This window comes from Struthio camelus, chromosome 1, assembly GCF_040807025.1.
Source record: "Struthio camelus isolate bStrCam1 chromosome 1, bStrCam1.hap1, whole genome shotgun sequence".
Taxonomy (NCBI): Eukaryota; Metazoa; Chordata; class Aves; order Struthioniformes; family Struthionidae; genus Struthio; species Struthio camelus.
This window is the reverse complement of record NC_090942.1, coordinates 634,072-646,904: the sequence shown is the minus strand read 5'-3', so window position 1 is coordinate 646,904 and position 12,833 is coordinate 634,072. Positions and strand designations below refer to the sequence as shown.

Below are 12,833 nucleotides of genomic sequence, written 5' to 3'. Positions count from 1 at the left end.
GCCCTGGGGGCACGGAGGTGAGCGGGGTGCGGGGTGCAGCCACGCGCGTGCAGCGATGGGCGCGGGAGCAGTGCGGGGTGCAGCGATGGGTGCGGGAGGAGCAGCGAGGAGTGCAGGCTGCAGTGAGGAGCGAGGAGCACAGGAGGAGCAGGGTGCAGCGAGGAGCGCGGGGTGCAGGGAGGAGCGCAGGGTTCAGCGATGGGTGCGGGAGGAGTGGTGAGGAGCAGGGTGCAGCAAGAAGCAAGGAGCACAGGAGGAGCAGGGTGCAGCAATGGGCACAGGAGGAGCAGCAAGGAGCGCAGTGAGGAGCGTGGGGTGCAGTGAAGAGCAGGGTGCAGCGAGTGTGGGAGGAGCAGGAGCAGCAAGGAGCAGGGTGCAGTGAGGAGCGAGGGGTGCAGCGAGGAGTGCAGGAGGAGCAGAGTGCAGCAAGGAGTGCAAGGTGCAGCGAGGAGTGTGAGAGGAGCAGGCGCACAGGAGGAGCAGGGTGCAGTGAGGAGCAGGGTGCAGCAAGGAGCGCAGGAGGGGCAGGAGCAGCGAGGAGCGCAGGAGGGGCAGGCGGGCCTGTGCAGGATGGGTGTGCTGCTCTGGGGTGCAAGGGTGCTGTGCTGAGCCCCTCACAGCTCTGTGAAATCCCGCTGCCTCCCGGCCTGCCCCGCTCTGCCCAGCTGCGCTGCAATGGAGCTGGGGACCAGGAGCTGCTCCCATGGCCCACTCACCTCCTCGCCTGCCTCCCGCACTGGGATGGGAAGCGCCGTGCGAGAACAGGCTCGCGGGGAGGCTCGGGGCTCTCTGGGGACGTGGACGTGATGCGGCCGCTCCAGCAGCCCCTGCTCACTTGCTCCCTTGGCACAAAAGGGCTTGCAGCCCTTGTCCGCTTGAGGGTCACCACTGCCATGCACCGTGAGGTTTGGGGTGCAGGGTCCAGCTCTGGGGCTGCTGGAGCAGCCAGGGGGCAGCAGACCAGTCTCCCTAAGGCCGGGGAACTAGCCCTGGGGTGCACCGTGGCAGACGAGCTGCAGCCCTGCTCCCTCCCCGCGACGCGGGACGTGCGGCACAGGCACCCGTGCCAGCATGAGCACTGGGCTGCAGGGGCACGGCCAGACCCCGCGTCGGGCAGGGCTTTTCGGCTGTTGCCATCGTCCGCGGCATGCGAGGCCACCGGCGATGTGGTGCCGAGTCCTGCGGAAAGCGAGCGGAGGTGGTTGACATTGGCACAGATGGATGGATTTACTTCTTTGGGGCTGGGGAAAGGAGTGGTGTTATAAAACAGCCGTCAGATGTTTGCGTTGGTCTGGAGAGGCTCCTGGCCAGTGCCCATGGCTGTGAGGGGTGGCATGATGGACGTGGGTGATGGTGCAGGAACAGGGCTGGCTGGGCATGGGGACAGCAGGGAACGGGGATGGTGGGGCACAGGGATGGCTGGGCATGGGGATCACTGGGCATGGGGATGGCAGGGCATGGGGACAGTGGGGCATGGGGACAGCAGGGAACGGGGATGGTGGGGCACAGGGATGGCTGGGCATGGGGATGGTGGGGCAAGGAGATGGCTGGGCAAGGGGACGGCAGGGCACGGGGATGGCTGGGCACGGGGATGGCAGAGCATGGGGATGGTGGGGGTATGGGGATGGTGGGGTATGGGGATGGTGGGGTATGGGGATGATGGGGCATGGGGATGATGGGGTATGGGGATGGCAGGGCATGGGGATGATGGGGTATGGGGATGACGGCATATGGAGATAGTGGGGCATGGGGATGGCAGGGCATGGGGATGGTGGGGCAAGGGGACGGCCGGGCAAGGGGACGGCAGGGCACGGGGATGGCAGAGCATGGGGATGGGGGGCATGGGGATGGGGGGCATGGGGATGACAGAGCATGGAGATGACGGCGCATGGGGATGGTGGGGCATGGGGACAACTGGGCACAGGGATGGCTGGGCACAGGGATGGCTGGGCACAAGGACAGCTGAGCATGGGGATGGCTGAGCATGGGGACAGCGGGGCACAGGGACGGCTGAGCATGGGGAACGACTGGGCAAGGGATGACTGGACACGGGGATAGCTGGGCAGGGGGATGATTGGGCATGGAGACGGCTGGGCATGGGGACGGCTGGGCATGGGCTGGCTGTGGACAGGCAGGGGGTGGCAGGGCAGGGGTGAGGGCGGTGGTGGGATGTGGGACCCTGCGGTGGGACAGGCAGGACGGGAGGGGACACGTGCCAACGCCCTCCTATCCCTGCTGGTGTGCTGAGGACCGGAGCCAGGCTGCACCCGGGCTGCCCAGGGCGGCCGCTGTGGGGCCGGGTCCCACCGCCCCGTCCACTGCAGCCGGGCGAGGGCTGCTGGCCGGGGGGGTGCCGGGGGCCGGTCCGCCTGCACCCGCGGGTTGCCGCCTGCCCCGGGCTCAGCTCGGGGCTGGTCGGGCATGCAAGCGGCAGCGGCAGAGGGGGGCATCGCACTGGTGCAGTTTGCACCACTGCTGTGTGTTCCCAGGGGAAATTATTGTTTTTCAATATCTAAATCGTCCTGTTTCTTCTCCATGTTGCCTTGTAGTGTAGTTTGCAGCTCTGTACTAAGGGCCCCTGTTCACCTGGAAGCTCCTGCACTGTTGGCTCCATGTTAGAGTAGACAAGGTAGATAAATGAATAATAGTCATTTTAATATCTGACAAATATTGCCCAGTAACAGGCAGGCACAAGTTTAGCAGCCAATTAGTGTGCAATGCTTGCACCTCATTAAGCATATTCCAATGAGTACCAGTGGTGCTGTCAAACCAGGACCACCACCATGGAGCTGGAGCAGGCATCGATGAAGGGTATAGCTGTCCTGGGGAAAACTGGCCAGGGTCATCAAGGTGATCATGACTCGCTGTGTGCAAGAGAGGGTGCCTGGGGAGGATGTTCACCTGGGGACCTGCCTGGTGACGAGCCTGGGGACTTGCGTGGGAACCCACCTGGACACCTGCCTGGGGACCCACCTGGAGACCTGCATGGGGACCTGCCAGGGGACCTGCATGGGGACCCACCTGGAGACCTGCATGGGGACCCACCTGGAGACCTGCATGGGGACCAGCCTGGGGACCTGCCTGGGGACCTGCCAGGGGACCTGCATGGGGACCCACCTGGAGACCTGCATGGGGACCCACCTGGAGACCTGCATGGGGACCAGCCTGGGGACCTGCCTGGGGACCTGCCTGGAGACCTGCCAGGGGACCTGCATGGGGACCCACCTGGGGACCTGCCTGGGGACCTGTGTGGGGACCCACCTGGAGACCTGCCTGAGGACTCCGCTTGGCTCTTCCTGGCTGGCCGCAGGGCAGAGTTTTCCCTTTCCTCTGCCTCTTTTCCCCCAGGGTAACCTCCGTGTTGGTGTTTGCCACCAGCTGCAGCCTGTCTCGGGTCAGCCCGCCCCGCTGTCCGTGCCGAGACGCTCCGGCTGCGGTGCATCCCGTCCGGCCCCGCAGGGCCGTGCCGGTGCTGGCAGCGGCGCCCCGCGAGCCTGGACAGGGCGGCCGGTGGCAGTGGGAGCCCCTTGGTGGGGCAGCTCGCCGGCGGTGCCGGAGTGGAGAGACGACATGGAACAAAGCGCAGCTTTCTTATAAATTTATTACATAATAATAATAATAATAATAATAATAATAATAATATAATATAAGAAACATAGATCTCTGTGGGGTATGTGTATCACAACGTCAAGGGCGGGAGGTGAATGGCCACACCTCCATGACTCTGGAGAAGGAGAAATCTCCTCAGAAAATCCATACAAAATAAGGGTGAAGTCAAACTGACCCTGTAAAATTAAAAACAGAACAAAAACCCACAGGTGAGTTCATCTGGGTAAGAAACAAGAGTGTGAATGTTAGACACGTGTGCGTGCGTGCGTGTGCGTACATGTGTGTTCACACACGTGTGTGCAAGGGTGTGGGCCTGTATATGCACATGCAGAACCAGCGTGAGCGTGCACGCGCCCCGGGGGGCTGTGTGCGTGCGTGTCTGTGTGTCTGTCTGCACACGGATACCTGCATGCCGGTAACGAGGAGTTTGTGCACATGTGCCTGAAAAAGTAATCAAACCGCACTTTGTTGCTGTTTTGAAATGGTTGTCGCTGGGAAAAGCTACTAACCATCAGGAACAAAGTGCTTTGGGTTTTGTTTTCTCTTCTTTTAAAGTCAGAATTATAGACAGAAGTTTATGAAGAACAAGAATTAATGGATTCAGTCTGGACAAAGAAAAATATCAACAACTTTAAAAAAAAAAAGACTTCAAAGCAAAAAAAATAGTGTATCCTTTTTTTACAGAAGATAACCAAAGTCATTGAGAAGCCATGAGAATCACAGTAACCTCAGCACGCAGCAGATCCTGACGCGATCAGGATTTCCTGACAGATGGGGTGTGGTTGTTCTCTAATGAACCTCGCAGCAAGGTCTTGTGGTTGGGTTCCTCTCCCTGTATTACTCTGCCTTCTCCTGAATGGCTTTTCAAAATGAAATGTCTCACTTTGTCTGGAGATGTTTTGGAACGGAGATGCCAATGCAATTAGAATAGATATAAAGTCAGAAAAGAGCTATCTACACATGGGAAAAAAAAAGTCCCCTTTGCTTCAGCTGAGAAAAAAAAAAAAAGTTAAGTAGCAGCAGCTGCATTAGCTGGAAAGTTACATTTCTGTCAAGGTGAGACTAGAAATGATCATGGGACAAGACCACTGTTGGCCTTCAAGATGTTATGCAATCTGATTGCTTCCGGTTGCGCGACCATCTTGGAAGTGAACTTCTACGGGTGTGAATAATGCAGGAGACGTTCTTCACAACCAAGCACAGATGGGATCTCAAGACCTAAGCCCTAGGCATGCGCGCGCGGCTGAAGCGTGGGATGTGACTCCCCCAGAAGCCGACGTGACCGCAAAGCGGGGGCTCTGCGCAGAGCAGGGCGACCCACAGCACTTGCCAGCCAGACCAGACGCGGCGGCAGAGCCTCCCTTCGCTCTCTCACTCTCCCCCCTGCAACTGAGTGGACTTGGGGGGGGGGTGCCTCAAACGGACCCCAAAATGAGATTCGGTTGTCTGAAGCTAGGAAGAAACAAGCAGATCTGCTGAACTTGCCTTAGCCGTTCCTCTCCTAGACCGGCTTCAACAGCAGCGGTTTCCTTCGGCCGTTAAAGCAGGTCTCCGGGGCGCAGAGGGGCAGCTCAGGCTGCCGCCCGGCAGGCGAGCCCCCGCCGCGGGGCTGCAGCCTCCCCTGCCCGCGCCGGCCTTCCCGCCGCCTCCCGAGAGCCCGGAGCGGAAGCGCGCCGCCGGAGCGGAGCACCTTCGCCGGGACGGCGCCGTCTCCAAAGCTCCGAGCCAACGCTCATCCAGCTCTGCCGCGCGCACGCGCCCAGGAGGGACGCGGGCAGGGACCCAGCCCTGCCCTGGGAGGAGTGGTGGGAAGGAAGAGTCTCCCGGATGATCCTGTCACTGCTGCTCTGCATTTGGGAAGGGAAGGGAAGGGAAGGGGAGCAAGGGTTTCTGCCAGACCCGAGCAGCCACAGAGACCGCAGCGGGTGAGGGTGTGACGGTGTGGTTGGAAGTCGCCTTCTCTCGTGTTATACCTGACTGGGACTAGCCGTGGTGTCCCTGGGGCTGGCGGCCCAGATGCCGCAGCCCAGTGTGGAGGGATCACGCAGTGTTTGCCAACACAGGTACGGCTGCAGCTGCTTATTATTGCGGAAGCTGAGATGCACTCGGAGGGCAGCGTGTGGCCGCCCGGCTCTGCTGGCAGCAGAGGTGGTGCACCTACCATTTCCAGCCCTCGTAAGGAGGAACAGTGCCCTGGGGAGGGAAGGAAAGGGGGGAGGAGGGCTCTTCAGAAATGGCAAGAAGGCGTCCAGCTTTCCGTGTCCCAGACTGAACTTTCTGCAGAAAAGTTATGATCTGCAGTCTTCTGGCCTCCTAAATCAAGAGGCAGGTGCAGGCAGGGTCTCCATGAGTTGCCCCAGAAACAGCTGCCAAAGGGGCAGAGACCCAGAGTTCATGTGGAACGAACTCCAAGAGCAGCCTGCACTCAGGATAACACACTAGTAACACTTCAACCAACACAGCCCACAGGCCTCCCCCAGCCCAGAGGGCCAGGAAGAGGCTTGCAAGGAAGTGCGAGGGCAGAATCACTCCGGGGAGTAACACCGGCTTTTCCGGAGCAGCATTCAGCAGAGCTGCACATCACTCCAAAACGGAGGAGAGGGGCAGCTCTGCAGGCCCCTTGGAAAAGCAGAGCTACCGTGGAGCACGAGGGGCTACGGGACTGCGTGGGCTGCTGGGGTCTACATCATCTGCAGGTAAGATAGAGAATAAGCTAGGAGTGAAATGCTGGAAGAGATGAAGTCCATGGTGGGTCTGAAGTGCTGTCCAGAAAGGCAGGGCCAGAAGGTGGGAGGTAACGGCATTGCTAGGTGTTGGGCTGTGGGAGAGTGCAGAGTGCAGCATGGCTGGAGACAGGAGTAACGCAGGGCATAGAGCAACAGTGACAGGGCAAGGAGGACCTGTGGCCTGACCATTGGCGCAGAACTTGCACCAGTGAGCCGGGCTGGGGAGAGGAGGGCGCTGGGGAGGGATTGCAGCGTGCCAAGCCAGGGGAGCAGGGTAGCCAGGCAGCGTGGGTGGCAAGACAACCCACCAGCGGTGCAGAGGTTTGGCAAAGAAGAGCCACAATGTGCAGAAACAAAGCATGCTCTAGCTGATGATGCCCTGAGGGGCACATCTGCCTACTGGTGCCCACGGAGGCCAGGCACGACACTGCGAACGGCCCTTGGGGGTGGGGCTAAAATGGAGAGCTGGAGTCCAAGGATGGAGCATGAGAATGAGCAATGGGGCAACCGGGAAAGCTCAGGTGCGCAGGCATAGCTCTACAAGTGCGCGGGCCAGTAGCGGATGTAAATGCCAGACAGACCCAGCAAATGACATTACTGGCCTACAAACAAAAGGGCACAGGATTCCCATGGCACAATGTAGGCTGGAAATGAGCATTTCTGCATCAGTGTGAAGCTCTAGAGCAACCTCCTAAAAGAAGCATTAGGAACAAACAGCCAAACTAACTTTTAAGAGACCTTAATGCTTACAAGGTTTATGAAAGAGACTGTATGGCACAAATCCTGGGACATGACTTGATGGTGCAGCGAGGCCCTTCCAGGCCCAGTCTCCTTGGTAGGCTGCAAGCTACATTGCAGGCATGGACTATGCTGCAGCTGAATTGGTATGTGGCATCACAAAAGAGTCTGCATGCTCATGGGCTTCTGGAGGACATGGCAGTGCTGCCTCATCAGGCATGAAGCTGAAGAAGCAGCAGCAGCAGCAGTCTGAAGAGAGACACAAGGGATTTAGGACATGATGTACAGTGAGCCTGGGTTTACGGCACTGTGTCTATGAATTGGTTGTGCATCCAGGTACTATGAAGCACATGGGAGGTGAGAACAGGAGCAGGACAAGGGGACCGCACGGAGCAGGTGGGTCTTTGGAGAGCGGATGAAGAAGCACGCGTGGTGCCCGGGAATACGAGTGCAGCAGAGGCAGCGTTTGCATGCACGCCTTCGCTGTGCTGGCAGGGCACTGCAACACTGCACAGGAGGTGCCTCTGGTGCGGGACTGTCCCCTCTGTGGATGATTAGCATGCCAGCAAGGTTTTGCAACCAGAAATTACCAATTCATGCCCGTGTGGGCAAAGGAGTTGGAACCTGGGCAATGGAGAATGAAGTGAGCTGTGAGAAACTTGAGTGTTGTGGAGGAGGGAATAGTTCGACATGTTTCTGTGAGTGCTGTTGGCTTTGGGAGAAAGCACGTAGAAGCCATAAGGGCAGAAATGTGGGGCTATGGCTGACGTATGAAGGGTGTCTGGAGACAGGGATCAGTGGGGCAAATGCAGATGGAGCTGGGGTACGAGGTGGAGGGCTGAGGAGAATGACTGATTATGGGCGTTGGGTCAGGCACAGGGGGCAGGAGCAAGGCTATGGTTTGTGGTGTCCAGTTCCAGGTATGGAGTCATGCAATGACACAGCAATTGCGTTGGCACATACAGGAGGGCCGTGGAGGAGAACGCTGATGGGAAGGGATGGCAAACCTGGTGAATGAGGAAGTGGTTTTGGCAGATGCAATGGTTGCTATTATAATTAGGATGCCCCTTGGCTCACCAGGTTATTGGATGTGAGGCCCGGAGTATCCTAAGGTATCTACAGCAGGATTTTTGCTTGCAGAATAAGAAAGTACAGGTTGAAACCCCCTCTTGCCTTCCCCATGCGACTGTCCCAGCTGCGAGCGCTGGGATGTAGCCTGGGGAGGGGAAGAAGCGCCGTGAACGCACAGAATTCAGCGGTTTCCAGAGAGCTCTGGATAGAGCTATTTTGGGCACAGGGCGGGTTTGCCTCTCGGTGCCCAGCAAGAGAGCTCAGGGAAAAGGAGACAGCACCACAGCCCGTCAGGATCTGTCCCAAAGGGGGCCTGAGCCTGGTGCTCACACGCAGGAGAAGGGGCTGCAGCCCCAACCCTTAGCCTGTGCCTTTTCACTGGCTGAAGGTTGTAAAGGTTCGGAGATGTGTGAGGGTCAGAAGGAACCTCCTTGTCCTTCCCTCTAGCACCAGAAGAGTTAATGCCTTCATGGGGGACTCAGCTTTTTGGGAACACCAGTCACCAAGCCATCCCCTCCTGAGCTGGCTGGGGCTGTGCCCCGGCCACCCCTGAGCCTGGGAACGGTGATGCTATGGGGACAGTGCGGCAAGGAGAGGAGCACACAAGGGCACCAAGGGGGCAAGGAGACCACGTGGGGGGATGGAGAATCTGCCTCCTCCAGCCACAGCCCCGCTGGGGCTGGCCTGGGGTGCTCCAACTTTTCCAAAGCTGTGTCACAGCTCTGCAAGCCCTGCTGTGCTCTGGTGACCCTGCGGCCAGCCTGCTGCCGCGTTGCCTTCCTGGCCCTTGGCTGACAGGGCTCCTCAGAAAAGTGGATCAGGAGAACACCCCAGCCCAGGCCCAGGATCTGCAGCAAGGGCGCGATGCTGCCTTCGCTGCCTTCCCTGCCCGGCTCCCCTGCGTGCTGCTCCGCCGGGCGCAGGCCAAGCTGAGCCTTCGCGCCGGGTGCCTGGGTGCGAGCCCGGCCACCCGTGCTCAAGTCTGCACAGCACTTCGCCAGCCACATTGCGGTGTAAGCGCTAAGTATGACGGTGGTTATTACTCCCCAGGACTGGAGGCAGGAGAAAGACCTGATGCCATGGGAGCCCCGTGCCTGCCAGAGGCGCAGGGTGTCTGCAGTGTAGTGGAAGCTCTCCAGCTCCATGCGTCTCTGCCTGGTGGGGATGGAAGACTTGGTGTGTCCCAAAAACCAAGTTTTATTTTGTGTTTCTAAATCTTTAAAATTCAGAGTGTCTGAAAGGAGCTGTTGGTTTTTAAAAAGACTTTAACATTCATTCAGTCAGTCACTAAAAACTCCCATGAGTCACGAGCGTCTCAGGGAAGGGGTGCAGGCACCACCTCATCAGCATCTCAACAAGTCTAGAGATATATAGATTTAGTAAAATTATAACAAAATCAGGTGGCTATAGCTATAGATATAGATATATAGATATTTGCTCTCTCTTTTCAAATATATAGCTGATTAAAAAGATGCAAAATAAGGATGACTAGGACGGAGTGGGAATCCTGTAGTTCAGTATCGTCTCTTGCAGATCATCAGCTGCTCTCTATATAAATGCACGGAGATTATATATTATCCATCAATGTGTCCCCCTTGGAAACAAGACCCCAAACCAAGAGGAAATAAAACACCTCCCCCACCCCCCCCACCCCTTTGAACATTGGCAAAGCAGTTTCTGCTGGATTCCCCACCAGCCTCCCTCTGACATCCCCCAAACATGCTTCTATCCATGCGGTTTCAGTCCCTCTCTCATCAGGGCAAACCAAGGGCAACAGGGCAGAGGAGCACAGAGTCCAAAGGCTAGTCTCTCGCAAGGTTAGCACAGTCTTGCTTTCATGGCAACGGGCTTGCTCCTCTCTGCGGCGGCTCCGCCAGAGGAGCCGAAGGAGAGGGTCTACCCGGGGACGAGCGGCTACTGCAGGAGGGAGCAGGTCTGGCGTCACTGCGGGTGTCGTTCCCAGCCCCTTATCTGAGAAGAGCCCTTCCACGGAGACCTCCGAGCCGGAGCCCTTCCCTGGCCGAGCGCCCAGGGCACCACCAGGCTCTCCGGTAGCTGCCCCTGGTCCCAGCAGCAACAGCCTGCGGGCCGGGCAGCCCGAGCGATGGCCCTGCTCTGCCTCCTGCAGCAGCCCTCGTCTCCGGGCCCTGCCTCCACTGTGCCCCACCACGCACCTCCGCGAAGCAGCCCGAACCGCTCGGGACTCCTCACCGGGGCCACCCGGACCTGCCCGGGACGTGGCCTGGCAGCACGCTCTTGGCCCGCTACACTCCCTGCCTCAGCACGCAAACCAGCACCTCATGCCTTTCAAACAAGCCCTCTTCGAGGGACCTGTGAAATGTGGTCACGGTTGGCTCACAGAAAAACCAAAGCAGAGCCCCTTCGCTAAGAAACCCTTCCCTACACTGGGCTTGGTTCCGCGTCTGCACCAGCGACACTGCCCCGTTCCCCTCAGTCTGAGCACAGGCAAACCAGGTGTTACCATTCAACACAGGTCCTGAAATGGGGAGCACGGGCCCACCAGCACGTGGCTCCTTGGCCCCTCCTGCCACCAGCGACGCCCCTAGGGAAGAGCACATCAAGCGATATACAGGCCAGACTCTCTGGGAGAAACAGAAAAGAGGATGTATTTCATGCAACATTCCTTTTCCCGAAGGCGTCGTCGGTCTGGTAGAGGCTGAGCGGGATCTGCGTGTGCATGGCACACCGGGGCTGTGTGTCAAAGAGCAGGAGCGCCTCGGCTCCTTGCCCTTCAGTGCAGTGCTCGGAGTAGAAAGAGAATCAAATTGGGTTTTATTAGTCTAGTAGAAATGCCCCCCCCTCCCCCATGTGGTGGCTCTGGAAGAGGCCAGCGCTGCCGAGGACGGTCAGCTGTCTACCAGCTGTTTGAGTGCCCGCTCAATGTTCATACGGTGCCCAACCCGTGTTACCCCCAACTCCACAAAGTCCTCCTTGGTGAGGGCAGGCAGGTGTGTGCCCTCTATTTCATGGTCCTCAAACTTGTCTCGGTGCTCCACCAAATTGATGCTTTCCAGCCAGTCCCCGACGTCGTACTTGTTCCACAGGTGGAGGGGTTTCTGCATGAAGGGCCTTGGTGGATGGAGGGTGTGCAGGGGTGGCCCTGGAGAGGGGGAAGGGGATGGGGAGCGGCTCCGGGCACTCACACTCCTCACCACAAAGCGCACCTCCTTGGGCTCATGTGGGATGGAGAGACTGGAAGATTTGAGGATGGTGGGAGGGGTCAAACCATAGGGCCGCACGGTGCTGAGAGGCTCTGTCCGATCCAGAGCAGGCTTCACGGGACTGGGGGTACGCCGGGTTACAGGGTAGCGACTGCCAGGTCGAACTGTGTAGGTGGTTCCGGAGCTCCGCTGGGAAATGGTGCTGAGTTCTCCTAAACTACTGAAAAGTCTGCAGAAAGAATGATACAGCGAGAGAGAGAGAGAGAGAGAGAAAGAGAGAGAGAAAGAGAGAGCAAAGGGCAGGGGTGAGGTGGAGATCCCCAGACACAAGAACACACAGATACAATATACACGGGGGGGTGGCTGCTGGAGGGCCAGGCCAGCCTGAGACAGGAGGGGTGGCTCGGTAGCAGTCGGGGGGGACACTGGCTTGGAGGACTTTAACCAAGACTTTCTTGCAAGTCCTGCAAGGTCTGCTCCAGAGGAGGTAGAAAAGGTTTGAGCAAGTATCTCCGGTATCTCCGTATCCTGGCCAAATCTGTTGTAGGTACAACAGCTCTGAAGCCCATTGAGACCTACCAGGGAGGAATCTGGCCCTGAAGCCCTCTGCACAAAAAGACTTGCTGCAGCTGAAGACCCTGCACCTCAGCCTGCCTTTGCTATCCAGTAAGAAGCAGCAGCAGAAGTGTACTAAGCCCCACCAGCCCCACCTCCCACTAGGGACTGCTCCAGTTTGCTCTTGCTAATGTCACTAACTTTGCTTTGCAATCAGGTCCAATGACAGACTCAAAACAAAACATAAAACTCCCAAGCACATCTGCCACTCAGGGGCAGAGACCCTTTCTGGGACAAGAGGGAACCTTCTGGCATCTCTCCAAGTAGTGGTGTGTTGATGGGAGGACCATTATGGCCCTCCAAAGGTGGAGATAACAGGGTCTGACTCTCACCAGAATGGTGGTGAGCTAGTTAGTGCGGGGTGCACTATGGGTCAAGGCAACAAAAAGGTGTCTGGACTGGTTTCATCTTGCATTATATGATGTCTACCTCTCTGGTAATGCCTCTCTCTCTTGGTCTGCAGAGCTGCATATTTGTGAGTGTGTGTGAGGTGGGGACACGATCAGGGAAGGCTGAGCAGTGGCCAGTCCTTCCCAGAGCAGTGGGTTTTTACTTATCAAAGAGGATTGTATTATATGCCTATGCACTGGTCAAAGTGTTCTCCACTAGAAGAGGCTCTGATGGGAGGCAAGCCACGTTCCAAGAATACTTTCCGACTGTGATCACCTGCTTTTCTTTATTCTCTCTCTTGCCAAAAACAAGTATTCGTATTTGAAAAGAAATAGATCTAAAAACTGATAGGACAAATGCATGTGGATAAGTCCTTTGAGCGTAATGATCTAAATGAGTCCTTCTGCCTGGGAAGTCTTGAGAAGGCACACTGCTGGACTGGCCTCTCTGGTCATGCCCTGCTTTGAGTTCTTTTTCCAGAAAGTTGCTCACTGTCAATTGC

At 57.7% G+C, this 12,833-nt stretch overlaps 1 protein-coding gene across 5 annotated transcripts in view; it reads right to left on the bottom strand.

The window, feature by feature from the left end:
- Nucleotides 1-3,583: 3,583 nt before the first annotated feature.
- SHANK3 (SH3 and multiple ankyrin repeat domains 3) overlaps nucleotides 3,584-12,833 on the bottom strand; it is a 385,552-nt gene continuing 376,302 nt past the window's right edge. For 2 of the 5 annotated variants that reach the window (XM_068937006.1, XM_068937086.1), the window contains one exon: nucleotides 3,584-11,555. In XM_068937006.1, the coding sequence (XP_068793107.1) occupies nucleotides 11,012-11,555 (544 nt within the window). In that variant the 3' untranslated portion in view covers nucleotides 3,584-11,011. The remainder of the gene's footprint in view (nucleotides 11,556-12,833) is intronic. The other 3 variants (XM_068937137.1, XM_068937414.1, XM_068937206.1) reach the window with 3 other exon arrangements.